The sequence below is a fragment of the Filicampus tigris genome, chromosome 16, assembly GCF_054856515.1.
Source record: "Filicampus tigris isolate MCC_2025a chromosome 16, RoL_Ftig_1.0, whole genome shotgun sequence".
Lineage (NCBI taxonomy): Eukaryota > Metazoa > Chordata > Actinopteri > Syngnathiformes > Syngnathidae > Filicampus > Filicampus tigris.
In genome coordinates this window covers 4,431,792-4,449,603 of record NC_141232.1, presented here as the reverse complement: position 1 = coordinate 4,449,603, position 17,812 = coordinate 4,431,792, and the positions used below count along the sequence as shown (strand labels likewise).

Here is a 17,812-nt window from a genome sequence, read left to right as displayed (position 1 = left end):
TATTTTTACGTTTGATGGCCCATTTTTAGTTATTTTGTTTGTTTTTTTTGTTTCCTTTTGCTATCAATAGGAGTAAAGAAAGGCAAACCTAAAAGGAAATCCTCCATCTCAAAACTCTTTGGTCGAAGGAGTAAGCGGCGAGTGGAATAGTTTTCCAAATATTCGATAAATCGCTGCCTTACAGTTTTGAGGTAATCATGTGCATAAAGCGGGGTACACACACCAATTTTAGCATTTTAACCAAACTCATCTTCCCTGAATTTGGTTACGGTTTGTGTTGGAAAATATTGAACAGGTTTAAAGAGTACCCGTCTATAGGCCGGTCCGCCTCTGATCGTCGGCGAGTCCGACTAAACTTTCACTTTTTTTGCTTTTTAGTTCCACGTTAGCACTTGGCAGTGTTGCCCTCGACTGTTTCCCAAGCAGATGAGAGAGGGGAAAAAAAAATTCTAACCAACTCACACCACAGGATCATCACTTAGGATAAATTATTCGGTCGTGCCTTTTCTGACTTTGACCGGAAGCGTTGCAAAATGCTCAAATTAGCCCCGATTATCGGCATGTGTGAACGCCGCTTTGGTAGGATTACTGCTAGAATGCAACATAAACAATTTTGGAAAAATTGTGGTCCGGACTCCCTTGGTGCTCTAGTGTTTGTATTCTTGTTGACTGCTATGTAAAAAAAACATCAACATTTGTATGCCAAATTGTTGTGTTTATTAGTTTGCCGTCCCTTACTCATCGCACACCTACCTGCCATCCTATATTTATTCTTTAAATTCTATCTTTCAATAATAGCTTGTCACTGTGTGCTACTTTGAGTCATTAATCTTTTACCAAAAAAAAAAAAAAAACGCAGCCAATCAGGTGGCGCGAGGTCAAAAGTAGGTCGCGGGCTGTCGAAATCATTCCTGTTGCATTATGTGCATATTAGACACACGTGTAATCCTTCCACAGTCTCCCAGCCAAATTGAAATTATTTCATTAATAATTCCAATAATGGATTTTAACAAATTTCCTGTAACGACATTAGCAGGAGCAGAAGACAGAGGGGTGGGGGAGGACGCGGGGGTCTTGTTAATTAAGTAAGCCACACGTGTTGAGCAGCCTCCATTTTGTACTGTAGGTGGCAGCCTGGCTATGCTCTCTCTATCACACACACTCTCTTTAGCCGGGCACACACACACACACACACACACACAGCCGCTACTTGCAAAATCCAATTTGCCACACTTGCAGACAGTTAATTTCTTTGCTAATTTTATAAATGCTGCAAAAAAAAAAAAAAAAAAAGAGAGAGAGAGAGAAAGTTTGAGCCGCGCCGACACAGTAGCGTTACGTGAAAGAGGATTAGCTCCGGCGCTGGTTTATGGCGGCCAAGGCTTATAAACTATAGCGCGGCCTTATCGCACGTCTGACGTGCTTTAATTAAACATTACTCTTTGCTAATATCTGCACGGCGATTGTGCCGCACCTGAATGTGCGGCCTTCGCCGCTTTTAGCATTTTAGCTCGGGAAAGGAAGGCGCTTTAGCAACTTTAAACTCTGGTGTCCGACAAAGCCTTTTAAGATTAGCGCGTGTGGAATTATTGCGCGAAAGCTGAGGAGTATTCACACATGCAGCACATACAGGCTAAGTTATTCCACGCCCAATTTTTATTCGTCCGCCCACTTTTTTTTTTTTTTTTCTCGCTTGCACATTTCTCAGCCAATTTAAAGCCTTCAAATGTTAATCGATTCAGAACGTGAGGAATGACTTTCCTCATTTGTGAAAATTCCTGATTTTCCCAGAATTCCACATTTTCCACACCAAAAACTCATGCAAGGCAGTCAATTAAAAAAAAATATTTTGCATTGCAAATTTCTATTATTCATTTAGAGCATCTTCAACACTCCATTAATCCCTACATTCCTCAAATTCCACACAATTAAATTGACAAATTTAAGTGATCTTTTGCACGTTGACCTTCGCATTTCTCGACCGATTCAAGCTATTCCAACTTCCATTTCAGTGTAACTTCAGCTCTTCGCACTCGCACACACTTTTCCCCCTCAAAAGGTGTTTAGCCACTCGTTTTTAGCCATCCCTGGGCTCAGATTCAGAAAACAGGTCAGCCGTGATTGGTCGTTGTGAGCAGCTGTGCTGTCATTTTCAGTCGACACAAGACAAAATGGCCGCCCCCAGGGATGGCTAAAAACCAGTGGATTAACACTTGTTCCACAAACGCAATATTTATTAGAATGCCCTGTTTCAACTAGTGGGCCTGCTGTGAACATATTTTTGAAAGAAATATGTTTGGGTTGACTTCCGCTTTAAAGCAAAGGTAAAATGGAGATGAACTGCAACAGATCTGACACACAGCTCACGTTGAGATGCGTGAAATGGTGATCACAAAGTCGGAACTGTGTTCCGTGATGATGTGCGGTGTGTCTAAAAATGAAAAAAAAAAAAAAAAAGGAGGGAGAAGAAGTGGCACGCGTGTGATGCGCCTGACAGTCGAGACTCGAATGTGTGATATTAGAGTTAATTAAAGCTTTGCGCCTCGTCTCCTGCAAATGCTCGCACTGGTGCAATTAAGAATCAAAGGCGAGGGCTTAGTGTCAGGGGGGGGGTTGTGCAATACATGGTCGGAAACAGGAACGGCACCCGATTCGCCCGGCGAGCGCCGAGCGACAAGCATTAACAACGGCCTCAAATTGGAGGCGACATTAATATTCATAAGTAAAACAATTTGTGTGCGCGCGCGTGATGAAATGGAAACCTCGGAGGTGAGCCCTCGTGTCCAGGCTGCTCATTAGAATACGCCATTAGCCGTCAAGTGCTTCATTTGTATGAAAAGTCTCTTTGGAACTGAATTTGTAATCTTGCTGGGGGGAACTTTGCCATCGGAAAACACTCGCCCGGAAACAACAATAGGTGCCCACGCAAACTGTATCCCAGAAAATGACGGCTAATAGCCACCTGTATGAATATTCCTCCACAAATTGAACATAATTTAGCCGAAAATGGTTCAAAATTTCAGCTCAGGGCAACTTTACGTAAATGGCGCGTTTCATACACAAGATAACTCAATGCGTTCTACATAACTAATAGTACATTTAAAAGCTAAAGACATTTCAAAGCAAAATACGGAAATAAACAAAAGCTTACTGAAGTCATAGGCATGGGGAGAAAAGCAGCGTTTTAACCTGGACTAAAGTTTAAATTTGACATTTTGCCCCATATGGCTCACCTTTTACGTTCATGTGATTTGGTGGGAAAAGACTGCATGAAGTGTGTGTATTTTATTTTGGGTTTTTTTACACATTTGTCCACAATCATTCATTTTTGCAAATGCATATCCTGTTGATGCTATACACCTTGATTTGATCAAATAATGGATTGTATTTACTGAGATCCTCTAGAATGGTGAGGGGAAAAAAAGCCTCTCCATATTTTTGTTTATATCTAAAAAATTGCGTTGTTTTTTTGGGGGGTTTTTTACTGTCTGTGAGAACTTCTATTCTTTTGTCACTTTCTTGTCATTTCCAGCTAAACCTTTCAACAAATATAAGTCCACCTGAATGAACCTGTGTACAGCATATGTCCTTTAATTTCCTCTGCAACAAAACATAATTGTGCCACTTTATATAGCATGATAGCATCTCTTTTAAGGTGCTAAATATAATTTAGCTCAGTATAATAACATTAAAAGATGCTAAATAGTTGTTTGAACCCTGCATGTAGCTAAAGTAGCTATAACCTAAATATTTTTTAGGTTATAGCTACTTTAGCCTTTTTAGTGAGGCTATAAGACACATGTTCGTTTAGATTTTTTTTTTTAGATTTTTGTTGATTGGTGAAAATTGGTTGATTCCAATGCATTGATTTTAGTTACTAATAATTTATCTACTTAAGTTTATTGTAAATGATAAACTAAAATATTGGATAAATCATGACATGTATTTTAAGTAACTGGGTCATTATTGATTGGTTATTAAAATGAGGTGTTAAACATATTTTACATACACGGTTTTATGTTTGAATGACTTGGCCCATTTTTGTTTTAAAAAAAATAAATAAATAAAAAAATAACAACCTTTGCCTCCCCCTGCCATAGACGGTACTGTCCCTAATATGACCCAAGGCGCACACCAGCCCAGTTGCATCATCTTTAGCTCCGCCCCCCTGGGTGACTGTCTGCCACTGGTCTGTAATTACGATCCTCCAGGTAATTTGATCAGGCTCATTAGCTCTGATGAGTAAACGAGAAGGGCGCCTCTAATTTATCGGGCCCATCCGCGCCGCAGACGAGCCTTCTCATCAGCGCCGTCATAATATTTGAAGAGCGAGCTTATAGCCGACAGATCTGCGCCCGACAGATCGGCTCCGCTGCTTGTCACTTGGATCGTTTTTTCTTGTTTGGTTTTTTTTTTCCTCGCGTCCTCACATGCTTTAAAAGCTTGTTTGTTTACATTCTGTCAGTGAAAATGAGATTCTCACACCTGCTGCAAACCAAAAATTGCATTGTTTTGTTACCTATTGACTGGCAAAGATTCATTTTCTGTGCCACGCGGCGCTAGCGCTGAAAGCGGGGCGCGTAAAAATTTGCATTGAGGGGAAATTATGCATGGCGGGCGAGGGGGAAATGAAATATCTAAAGTGCATGACTGGTAGACTTGACAAGTGCAGCTTTCATCCATCTCAAATGAATAATTTTCACTTGCCTTAAACATCCCTAATCCAAGCATGTTATCAGCGGGCGCGCAGGATTCTGACAGACTTTTTTTTTTTTTTTTTCCCCCCCCGGCGGAACAGCGGCGCAACTTTCGACTCGACGTCGCAGATTCACGCGAGCCACACTCGTGGTCTGAGCCGCTCACTTTTTATCCTCTCCCGCTGCGTGCCGGGATCAGTGAAATTCCCTGGCAACACAATATGCGCGTGTGACGCCGGGCGCCAATAGATAGCGCCGCGTCATTCGTCCTCACCGGTCGCATTTTACCCGTGATTCACCCCGCTGACTGGGATGTGGCGTGACGACCTCTTTTTCGACCCCGTGGCAATTTTGCCCTCTATTTCACAGCCCGTCTATGCTAATATGCTACGCTAATGCGCTCACTGGGCCGCAATGTTACGCAGTGTGGCTAGGCTAGGATTTATTCCACTAGTCCGACTGAAAGCCTTTTTTACAGTTTAGGGCCACTGCACATCTTGTGCTAACCTCTCCTGACTGCTAGCCATTTTAGAGCATTTTGAGTGGTTTTTGGAGACCCGCAAAATATTGTGTTCTGTGACAATATAAGCACTGAACCCGAAAATGAGTTAAGGGAGCTAACTAATCACCAGGTTCATGGTCCCACAATTTCCCAGTTGTTGTTTTTTATTTTTTTATTTTTTTTTTTATATTGGCACTCTTATTTTTTTTTTCTACCTCCTGTTCATTTTGGGTGTAGTTCCACTTTCGACCACTAGTTGGTTGCAGGCCATTTTGCTTGTTACTTTACATTTGAAAGAAGAGTGAAAACAAGAAGTATTTTAAGTTCAGGTTGCTGAAGATTATTGAATGTGAAGTCCTGTTCAGTCCTGCTTTTTATGCCTACGGGAATCTTTGAACATGATTATTGATGTATATTGTGAGGTAAGTTAAGTTTGTTAGTTTGAGGGAAAAAAATGGGATTTGTGGCCAGAAAACACAAAGGGATCAATACACTGTTTATGCACTATTTTTGTGTTATCCATTGCCCTTGCTCTCTGTCAATATGTATGCACAGTATATGCACGTGTGTTTGAATGTGTTTGTACTCCTTTAAAAGTGTGTTTAAGACCTTGAAAAAAATGAAGTGTTGTAAATCCGGTAAAAATCCATAAAATTATAGATTTTTTTTTTTAAACCCTTTTTTTTTTGCAGATGATGACCTGCCACATAGCTCGGGAACACTGCAACGACTTTCCGTCTTCTTACTGCTTCACAGTTGCTCATTTTTCACCCATAGGCTGCGCTCTGGTTTTTTATGTTGGTTACGCCACAGTTATTAAAGCCATACTTGTCTCTCACTAATTTTGCTCACATGAGAAATGTTTAGCATGAAACAAAGGGTGAGGTTGATCCAGATGGAGTGTTTTCTACATAACAGCTGACAATGTTCTTATTTTGATGTCAAACCCAAATAGTTTTTAGGGTGCAGCAAAAAAAAAAAAAAGAAAGAAAGAAACTTGGAATTTCGGATGGGTGTGTGTCCTTGCACAAGTTAAAAAAAAAATTCCACTATTACCGCAAGCTTCTCCGCACCTTTATCCCATTCATTCCCATGGGCGCCATATCACGTGAACCAAATACCCCCGACAATAAACAATTAAATGTGTAATTTGTATTTACGAGGCTAATCCGCGTGATAGCTGCTAATGCGCGGGGTTACCTGGCTATTTTTCAATATCCACTTTCACACAAGCCCGGCGATAAGAATATTAACCTCCTCGGTTTCAGGTAACTTTCAACGCTTGAACATCTTGTCTTAAAGACCCCAGCGCGCGAGCGGGAGTCTCAGCCTTGGCATTTAGTGACATTTTAAGCCTTTTAACAGAATCCAGACGGGGATTTGCCGTTTCCACCAAAGGAAAATAATTTATATCCTCCATTTCGCAGAAACTGTGGGTAGAGGGATTAAATGCAGCACAGAGATTTGTATGTGGTGCAAGTAAAACAATGTTGTGACTCAGTTAATACATTTGCTCTCATCCACTTTCATGTTTTTTTTTTTTTTTTTTAAATGGGAGTCGTTACTCATCGGGCCGAGGCTGGCTTTGGAGCCCGTGAGTCTGAAGTGTGCGGGTCACACTGGTGACAGCAGCAATTACTTGCATCACCTCCCAATCAATCTTCCTTAAAGCGACAATATGTAGTAATTTTAGCTCCAAATAACAGCGCCGGAATCACTTGGATGGTACGCTGGCTTCTAATAAGAAGTATGGCTTGTCTGTCTGTTGTTGCCGTGGTAACCGTGAACTTTGTGTAATCACTTACCAGTACCTACGGTAGCGGTCTGCGATATTCGTGGATTAGCCAGGACGCTCCTCGCGTTGATAGCAGTTAGATAAATTCGAGTTTCTCGAAGAAACGCGATTATGTAGCTCTCCCCGTGTGGATTTCCGCTGCTCCCTGGCACACGGATGACCGTTTGTTCCACAAAGGCTCCTTCATGCGTGTTCGACGGGCCTGCGTGTGTGTCATGCAGCGTTTGTGTTCCGCCCGCGTGTGTGTGTGTGTGTGCGCGCGCGCGCTTTGATGCACTGCCTCTTTATCTCACGGACGGCAAGGTTAATGAAGTGGTGGCACTTTTGGAGGAAGTGGAAATGGGATGAGTAGCGAAAAGACCAGAGGAAGCTTGGAGATGAAACGTCCGGCTCTTAGCGGCCGTAAGTGGCAATTCGGCTGTGTTCGCCACAGACAATAAGAAAGGCAAAAGGGGGGGGTCTTGGCTTTAGGGGGGCACTTGGGGGGGGGGGGGGGGGGGGGTCGTCATCCTCTTAAACGCAAGAGACATCTCAACACGGACGGGTTGATTGCATCTCTTTCAGTGCGGCTCATGAGGAGTGACATTAACATTGTAAGTTGAGCTGTCAAGCAAGTCCTCAAAAGGCTCTGTGAGGGTTTCCGTGACGTGTTTAATCCCGTTTTTGTGGTCTGACTTACTCCCAATTGTGTTCGGGCCAAGGCTAATAAGCAAAAAATATAAATATATATATATATAAAGGACATTATGATGCCAGGACTTAAACAAGAAGTCGTCTGATGTAAAGCAGCTCACAGTGGAAGATTTTGGGGGAGCTACATTAACCTTAAAGCTTTCTTTGTCAGAAGCACTGATCTACATGGATCATAATCAATAATTCTGGTGTAATAAAGTGAACTACAATTCCCAAATGACTGTTTTCCCTTCCTCCTTACAGACAATCATATGGTAAATATTGTTAGTTTGTCATACCACTAAATATATCTTTCAGTTCATTGATGTTTTTAAAAACACTCTTTTGTTATTTTGGCTTGTTTACATTTTTTTTTTTTTCTGTTTCAGTTTTTGTTATTTCACTTATTTTCGTTAATTATAAAAACCTTGGGTCCACGCTCCGGAATGAATGCCAACAAACACAAAAGTTGCTTCCTGTTTCCAGTTAAGACAAAGAACAGGAACAGGCTAATGCTAATGCTGACAATTCTTCAGCGTTTTCTGTGGTTTTTTTTTTTTTTGCTTGTAATGTTCCAATTCCCTTTACATGCACGCAAGCTAATAGGTAAACAGTCCTGTATGGACGAAATGAAGCCGATGAATTAGCATATAGATGAGTTCCTCTCACGCAAATAGCGCTCTTTTGCCTCCCGTGTGCTCAGCTGAGATCACGTATGTAAAGTGAGCATTGGCCGCTGCCACCCCCCCTCACAAAAAAAATGTACATTAATCAATTTCAGTCATCAAGCCATCTAATGCGAATACTTTCCCCCTCGTTATTTCCTCATCGCTCAGAAACGATGCCTAAAAAGGGGCGGGAAAACTCCCCGGAGTGGCGTAATTGTTTAGACAAACATCGAGGGATGGCGGCGCATAAACAAATTAGCTTCCTTTTCCCGTGTAAATCTGCACTGACGAGGATGAATACAGTAAATACAAGCGCACCTCGTCGTCACCGCTGACTTGTGTTTGATCCTCATTACTGTAATTCCATAAAAACAAACACAAGCCTCTGTGAAGTATTTGCGGCCTAGCTGTTGTTAATATGCCCAAAGAAGCTTACGGAATTGGGTCAGCTAATTAAGCAATTAGCTTATTCCGGCTCCGTGGTCAGGGCCGCCGCTAATCTGCCGAGAGTTTTCGTCTGCCGCCCTAACAAAGCGCCGCGTCTCTTCTGAGGCCGTCTTTCCCCATCCGCGCGGCGGCTAATGCGCCCATTTGCCATGCAAATCCCCCGCCAGTGAATAGCTTGTTTATTGTCAACTTGCTACATGGAGACATTTATGTAGCGCCGCTCAAGTGTTTTGCACTCTGCTTTGGGAGCTGTGTTAACACACATGAAATCCCAGACAGATTATGAGCGGGCGTGAAAGCCGACACACGTAAGTGACGTGTGTTTTCCTCGCCGTCAGCGCCGCTTCGCTAAAATGCTACGCGTTGCAGCCGCGGCTTCCTTTGCTGATTGGCGACTGTTGATGTGCTCTGTTGTGCAGATTACGTGACATGTTGTGCGTGGTGCACGCTAGTATTTCAAGTACGCTGAAATTCAAGAATCAAATTCACGTTTGTCACCATTTACAAGGCAAGTCGAGGGTGGCGCTGCAGCCACTGCCCGAGTGGCCGTTTTAGCCGATAAGCAGCGTTAGCTCTTAATGTCGCTTTTTAAAGCGGAAGTCAACCTAAACATATTTTTTTGTTCACAGCAGGCCCACTAGTTAAAACACGGCATTCTGATTAATTTTGCATTTGTGGAATGTAACTTAAGCGGCAAAATGCACTCGTTTTTAGCCATTTCTAGGGGCGGCCATTTTGTTTCTGGCGACTAAAAATGACATCACAACTGCTCACAACGACCAATCACGGTTAACCTGTTTTCTGAGTCTGAGCCGTGATTGGTCGTTGTGAACAGTTGTGATGTCATTTTCAGTCGACAGAAGACAAAATGGCCACCACCAGAGATGGATAAAAATGAGTGGATTAACGCTTATTCCATAAACGCAATATTTATCAGAATGCCCTGTTTCAACTAGTGTGCTTGCATAGAACATATTCTTGAAAAAAAAAAAAAAACCTGGGGTTGACTTCCCTTTTAAGTTTGTCTTGAATATGAAGCACTTCCAAATTGCCCTTGTCAGATTTTAAAAACAAATAGTTTTCATTATGTTTCAGGTTTAAAAAAAACATATATATATATATATATATATATATATATATATATATATAAAAGTCATAACATTTCGGAAGAAAAATTTGGATTAAAAATGTGAAGAATCTCTTTCGCATATGAAAATATTAAAATCACAAAAATTGGAAACATTTCTCTATTGCAAAGTTAAATATTTGTCGGCTTTATAAAAGAAAAGAAAAATAAAATGTTCATATTTACTTTCAAACCTTCCCCCACCCCCTTTTTTATGTATTTATTCATTCATTCATGTATTTAAGTGTAACCCATTCAATAATGCATACAAAAATAAACAACCAAAACCATAAACGTGAACAAAGTCATCATATGACAACTTCGGAGTGGCAATCCCGTTGCATGTGAGGCGACTTGAACGCCGACAGACGCAATCATCCTATTGCCATCTGCGCCAGTGAACGCCAATCCGTTTGCCGCCTTCAAATGCGGCGGAGCTGTGCTGTAATATGCTAATGGCGCTTTAACGAGAGCCATGCGAGTCAGACCAAGTGCACCTAATTGAAGGGAAAGGCTTCAAATGCGTTGCTAGGGTCGGGGCGACGCCACTTTACGGCCGCGATGATGATATGCAAGGTGTGCAAATGCATTTGCAATCTTCCCTCATCCCGAGCCCGCCGCTTCCCATTCAACGTGTTCATTAAGCTTACGCATATCATCGCCCCGATATGGCAGGGATAAAAAGCATGTGAGCGACGGCCAGAATTCAAACAAGCATTCTCATTTGCAAAGGTCATTAAAGCCTGGCATACATTAGGAAATCAGCTAATTATGAAATGGCTTAACTTCACATTCACTGGGATTATGTCTGCTCATTTGGAATGTGTTGATCCCCCCCTTTTTTTTTTTTTTTTTTCTCTCCCTCCTTTTGCTCGCCACCAGACACTTGACAAGCAATGTTCTCTCGCCTTGTCGGTCATCTGCGCTGACTGGGACAAGACCGTCAAAGTGGGCCCCTGATTGGTGTTTGAATCAACACTCGCTGAGCCTGATGATGATCTCTGCATTCAGATTTCAGATCACTTTTCAAGTTGCGGCGGGATCCTTTTAAGATTACTTTGCTCAGCCGTACACGCATGTGACATTTATCACCATTAGAAACCGGAGATTGAATAATCCACCATCTAGTAATGTCCCGCTTGTCACAGGGGACACATTGCATTGTATGCGTCATCCCTTAAGTACATGTATTTATTTTTACAGTTCCGCATCAGTGTGGTTGAGAAATCAGTGGACATCAGTGGTGGTTTAAGTCGTAATGTGATATACAAAAGGTTGACACCAAAATGGTAATTTGAGGAAGGTCATCAAAAGTTAACAAAAATTGTTTTAGGTTGTGCACCAAAATATTAATGGTATGATCATTTTTCATGAGGTCTTTTTTTTTTTTTTTAACAATTCTGTTAAACCACAATACAAATGCAGCGTCTGAATGCCATTAGTTAGTTTTCATTATAGTTTTTTATTACAATTTTTTTCCTTTCCTTCATTATTTTTCTCTCATTAATAGATGGGGTATGGCAACAATTTGATCCACATTTATATTTCTTAATATTAGACCAAGGACGGTCCCCACTGAGGGGTTGCATGTGACCCTAGGGAACAATTATTTTTTTTTTGTACCAAAATAAAGTGTAATTGCACATCCACTACAGTAGTTGGCATTGGCGCTCTCAATGTCAAAGAGAGCTTCACTGCAAACGTGCACTCAAAATCATTTTATAGATGAATTATACAATTTATAGTCACGGCTAGGGGAGGCGTGCAATTATTTTTCTTCTTCCTGGGGGGGGTGTAACAAAAAACAATGTACTAGGCTAAATACTAATTTGCCCATTGCTGGAAACAACTTTGTATGATTTTTTTCTTGGACCGAATCATTTTATTTTATTTTTTTGTATTGTCCTTGACGCAGGTCAAAAGGTCATCCGAGACAATTTGTATTTAACGGCGGTACGTTGTCACAGACCGGACCTCTCCTCCGCCTTGTTGGCCGAAATCACTGTGATTTTGGCCTATTGAATAATCCAGTGGCCAATTAAGTGGGACGGCAGTGCTGGGATCTATAAAAGGTTAATAAGCCTCAGCTGCAGTGTGTTTCTCTTGAGCAAATGTCACTTAGACGCGGGCCAGCGCGGGTCAAGATCTCCCTCCAGATCTAAATTTAATCGCGCCGCATCGCCTCGCCCCGTCCTCGCCCTCATTAGTCCTCCCCGGCTTGAGCGGGAATCCGATCTGTCCCGCTTTTGCCACTTTTACCCCCTAACCGCACAACTCCAAAGTACGACAAGCCACATCTCTGCATCCCGTCCTCTGTTGACCCCGCGACATTATAGAACAGGGATGGACAACTGCTGGAAAACTAAAAATGTCAACAAAAAAAAAAAAATGTTTTAAGTTGGCGGGAGGTGAATTCTAAACACTTTTACTCCACTATAGCAAACCTGCGGTTGTCGCATGGTCCGTATGCGTGTCCACTTTGCCCGCTCGCTACGTGCCGGGGAGATGTCACGGCATCCATATGCAAAGCAAGACGGCGCACCAACGTTAAAAGGAATTACGCAGTCAAAGTGGGCAATAATTCTCCGGGCCCCAACAGAAACGATTAACATAATTCTGATAAATAAGCAGATGGTAGAATGTGAGAATTGAGGTAGATTTATCTTAATTAATATCTTGAACCTACTCAGAGAAAGGTAAATGGCTCCAGCGGGGCCACAGATATTCCTGTTTTCTGTGTGTGTGTGTGTGTGTGTGTGTGTGTGTGTGTGTGTGCGCGCGCGTGCGTGCGTGCGTGTGTGTCATTCTCGCGGTCCTGACACGCAGTAGTGGCCTGCGGATATTCGGTTGCTCTCCAGGTATACATCAAACCCAGCCGGGCTGCTGATAATAACACAAATGCTTTCACATCAGACTACATTGTGTTGTTTCTCCGGCATTCACATACCAGAGATTAGTCCGAGCCCAACCTTTTCTATTTTAAACCCCTCGAAAAAAAAATCTCGATTGTGTTTCCATGGCGATACGAGTCGCCGCAGCACTAGTTTAGTCGGGACTCGCCGATGGATGCCCATTTAAAAATAGAGGCGGGCCGGCCTATTGACGGAAAATCCGAATGACGTATACAACGGAAGGGTACCCGCGCTGCAGACGGATGACGAATAACGGACGCTCAATTTTGAGTAAAATGCCACCTCTGTCAAAAGGTCACTGCTATGTTCTTTTACCCGCAACAATTCCGAATGAGTGCGGATTCCTTGGTTTCCTGTCAAATAAAGTGCGACTTTGTTTCGCTCAGATTAAGGCAATTAAAATGTTAATCATTACAAGTGGAAAGGGGACAAATGAATTCAAATAAATTGATGCATTTTTTTTTTTTTACCCTTAATTAATTCACTGGGTTCCTACTGCGCTGGGTAATTACGCTTAAGTGTTTAATTACATATTTTGATGGGATTCTCAATTAGTGCGGCTTAATAAATTATCACATGACTGTCTCTCAGGTGCTTTGAAATGAAATATTACATTACAGCCCCGGCCGGGAGGTGCGCGTCAGCCAAGCGTCACTCGGCACGGAATCTCCTCACGTCGCCGGGAAAAAAAGAAAAAAAAAAACAAAGCGCACGGTAGCGTCACGGTGATAAATGCGATGCCTGTTTGATGCCCTCGCATGTGGGTAAGGAGAGCCACAGTCCCTGATGCACTTTCTGCCATTTCCTGAAGATGACAAACAGTCAAGCTCACAAAAACAAAATGAGAACACTCACAAGGAGCTGCTGTGGGTTACAACTCGGGCAAATCGACTCCAGCCAAGGACGTCCTTGGCTAAGCCACGCCCCTTCAAAACACACATCCAACATACGGATACTACGATACTTACAGTAATTATACATGATAGTAGGTGTTGTAAATCGCATATTTTGAGCTATTAAAAAGTGTTAATGTTTCAAGAGGATCCTAATCTTCAAATGTGTCATTTCATTGGAAAAATGAAACCAGTAATTTAAATTTCAATACTTTTTTATTTTTTATTTTCCAAAGTCACACAGAGCCACAGCAGATGGATGAAAGAGCCACATGAAACTCTAGAGCCGTAGCTTGCAGACCTCTGGCGAATGGCGAGCTGTGACTGACCACCTCCCTCGGAGGCGGAGTCAAGGGGCATCGTTTTTGGGTTTTTTTTCAACACATTTTCATCAAGTAAGTGAGCCCACTCACTCCGCCGAGACCGCCGCGCGATGCGTCTGCCGTCACTCACAAACCACCATCTGGCAGCAGACCGGCTCGGCCTGTTGGAAAAAAAAAAAAAAAAAAAAGGGCAGTGCCTCAAATCGTCACCACAGGGGGGCGCTGCTCTTTTCAGGTTATATCCCTGTTATTACTCCATCAATGGTATTTTAGTGTAGAACATATTTTAGCACAATCAAAACAAAACTAAAACTAGAAATTGCAATTTCTGAAGAGATTGCATGTGAATGCTGATGGAGACAAATGTGGAATCATGTGGAATGCTATGGGATCATATTGAAAGTTATGCAATGATGTGGAATGCTGTTTGTGAAAAATGAAATATGTTGGTGAAAAATTTTGAATTATATGGAATGTTATTGATAGATATGGAATGATCTGGAATATTGAATGTGAAATGATATTAGTGAAAAAGTATGGAATGTTATTGATAGCTATGGAATGATGTGGAATATTGAATGTTGTGAAATGATGTGGAATGACATTAGTGGAAAAGTATGGAATGTTATTGATAGCTATGGAATGATGTGGAATATCGAATGTTGTGAAATGATGTGGAACGATATTGGTGAAAACTATGGAGTTTTTGGTATGTTTTGAAAACTATTCCCAGGGTGAATTTAAGTAGCCGAACATATCGAATTTCGAATGGGAGTTATGTGAATCTGTTGTTGAATGTCTCTTTGGGAATGAATTTGAAATTTTGGGGTGAAAAATGTGAAATTATGGGAAAATTGAATTGTTGGAATGAGAAAATTGAGAGCTGGCATTGTGTGAATTTTTGGGACGTTGACCTTGGAATGGTGAGAATCGGTCAACAAACAAAACAGAAGCACATTAATAGATAATAGTAAATAGTTAAACTCGTTGCGTTCCAACAACCACACAATGAGGTTTTCCTCCTAACCTCACTGGAAAAAGTCCAGTTTTTCTTTGTCATTCTTTCATAGTACGCGCTTGAACATGCCACAGTCGTGAGGCGAACGTGACGTGGATGTGGAAATCCGCAGAGCTCCGGGACACTTTTACCTTTGCCGACGACGAGACGGGAGAGGAGAAAAGACACCTGAAGTGTTTGAAGCCAAATGAGCTTTTCAAAGGCAATAATTAGACTTGTGCCGCCTGCAGGTAAATTACCTGCTAACCAACTCAACTGCCTTCTAATTATAGAACCTTGCCCGGCAGCCACCGCGAATCCTAAAGCGGGAAAGGGCATAAAACACAAAACAAGAAGGAAAGAGCGAAGGGGAAGGCATGTTCCGCGCGCGCTAAGTGACAGATAACTGCGCTAACCTTTGAGAGGATTTCAACGAGATAGTTTCACGCGGCAGCCAGGTGGCGGTTTTATTTCCGAAAGAGGAGCAACGCTGGCTGGGTGACAAGCTGCTACTTATCTGCGCTTTGCATATTCCACAGTGGATGTCGTGACACTGCAAATTGATTTGTAAGACTCCCAACCAGTCAAAGCATATTGAATATTTACCCTCGCCATGTCATCAAAAGCGGGCGCGGAGAGGAGGGCTTAGTCGCCCTTCAAAGGGGACATTCTGTGCAAAATAGACTTTTTACGTGTTGTACACAAATAGTCGGGTCCCCGGAGATCCAGGCCACCCATCCGGTGTAAAATTTACCCAGACCAAGTCAATCTTTGGTTTGCCGTGCAGCAGGTGCTATGAAATTGACTTGCATGAGCGTGACAACTTGAGTGCCCCAGTGCAAGCTTGCCCGTGTTTGGAAATGTTTGCAGCCGAGCAGGAAGTAACATTGAGTTGTTTCCCGGGGGTTGCTCTGTTCATGTTCGCACTCTGAAATCGCACCGCCAGATTCTCCCCGACACAATATTTTGGGATTTTCCCTTTAAACGGGGAAGTCAACCCAATCATTTTTTTTTTTTTCAAGAATATGTTCTATGCAAGCCCACTCGTTTAAACAAGGCAGTCTGAGAATTATTGCGTTTGTGGAATAAGAGTTCATCCACTCGTTTTTAGCCATCTGTGGGGGCGGCCATTTTGTCACATCTGAAAATGACATCTACGGCTCAGTTTGAAACAGGTCAGCCGTGATTGGTCGTTACCTGAGCCCCGAGTAGTTGTGATGTCATTTTCAGTCGACAGAAATGACAAAATGGCCGCCCCCTGAAAAGGGGTGGATTTTGCTGCTTAACTCATATTCCGCAAACGCAAAATGAATCAGAATGCCGTGTTTCAGCTAATGGGAACATATTCTTTTCTTCCTTTTCCCCTTCAAGGTTGGATGCGTTCTCTCTTGTGGTGTTATTGAAGCTAGCTAACACTCTATTGACAGCACATAGTATGCTGTTCATTTTCAACTGACACAAACTCAAAATGGTGGCTGTATTTCGACTTAGCGCGCTACCAACAACACTATACATAAGTATGAATGTTTGTTTATCTATACGTGCCCAGCGATTGACCGGCAACCTGTCTGGGATCCTCATCCAGCTGACCTGTGACCCTAACGAGGACAGGCTCGATAGAAAAAGGACGCATACTTTGAGTCGACCCGACCTGCGCTCTGTCTCCGTCGCTGTTTACACACCAGCAGGCACTGTGGGACAACACATTCCACAGTCGGGGCCTGGCCGCCGCTAACGGGGTCCACGAGTGTCAATAGTGGGCCGCTCCCGCTTCCAACCGGAAGCCTTTGAGCCGAAGCGACAAAACCAATGATTAGGCCGCCGCCGTCGCCGGTTGGTGCCAATTGCCACGTCTCGGCCCTTCCAATCGCTGTCGCGCGAGGCTTCCAGCCGGAGCAAAAGATCCCCAGCGAAGCGTGAGATAGAAGGCTCTCCATCTTGGCAACATCTCGGGGGCCGCCCCGCAAATCCCCCGCAGGCCATTAAAGCGCTCGGATACGAGGAAAAAAAAAAAAAAAAAAATTAAAAAAAAAAACACAGGCCCGCCTTCATGCTGTAACAGCCGTTACTTAATTGTGGCGGATTGCGCGAGGCCCGAGTGTTGCCTTAATTAAGCAGCTAATTGCAATGTAGCTCTTGATTAGCTTAGGGGGGATGGGAGCGCACGCGGCCGCCTGATATGTTGCGCACACTTCAGAGTCATTTACAGAAATTGGAGCTAATTTCGCTCTCTCCGTCTCTCTCTCTCTCTCTCTCTCGCTCGCTCGTCTGCATTAATTTAATTTGGGTTGCTTTTTTAGCTCATTAACACTTCTAATTAATACGCTGACACCGCCATTAAGACGTCGCTTTGAAATTGGCGTCTCGTGATGGATCGGGGCGGAGGAGGAGGAGCAGGAAGAAGACACTCACGCTCTTTGCGTTATATATTTATTTACATCGATGCATGTATGTAAAGCTTTAATAGTACGTCATGGCCGACACTAATGGGCTGCTGTGGCAGGTGGCTAAATTGGATATGAAAGGGATGCTGATTGTTTTCAAATGTGATTGGGCGCACTCGCATTGGTGCCTTCACGTGGCAGCCTCGGGGGAGCTGGGTGAGGGAGGGCGGGTTGGTGGGGTGTCAGGGCCAGATGCCATACACAGCTGAAGACCACGCCTGACTGACTGTGTGTGCGCGCGCGTGCCCGCGTGTGTGTTTGGGTTTGTCATTTTAATGAGCACAATTTAGTGAGCGCGGGCTGCTAACGCTGCGTGAGAAGCGCCATTAGCATTAG

The 17,812-nt window shown here is 43.0% G+C and overlaps 1 protein-coding gene across 8 annotated transcripts in view; it reads left to right on the top strand.

Annotated features, from left to right (window-relative positions):
• micall2a (mical-like 2a) overlaps positions 1–17,812 on the top strand; it is a 75,437-nt gene that overhangs the window by 7,166 nt on the left and 50,459 nt on the right. For 2 of the 8 annotated variants that reach the window (XM_086056433.1, XM_086056440.1), the window contains one exon: positions 5,892–6,041. In XM_086056433.1, coding sequence (XP_085912559.1) covers positions 5,892–6,019 — 128 coding nt within the window. In that variant the 3' untranslated portion in view covers positions 6,020–6,041. Of the gene's footprint in view, positions 1–29; positions 4,000–5,891; positions 6,042–13,948; positions 14,108–17,812 lie in introns of those variants that run through there. The other 6 variants (XM_086056437.1, XM_086056435.1, XM_086056436.1 and 3 more) reach the window with 6 other exon arrangements.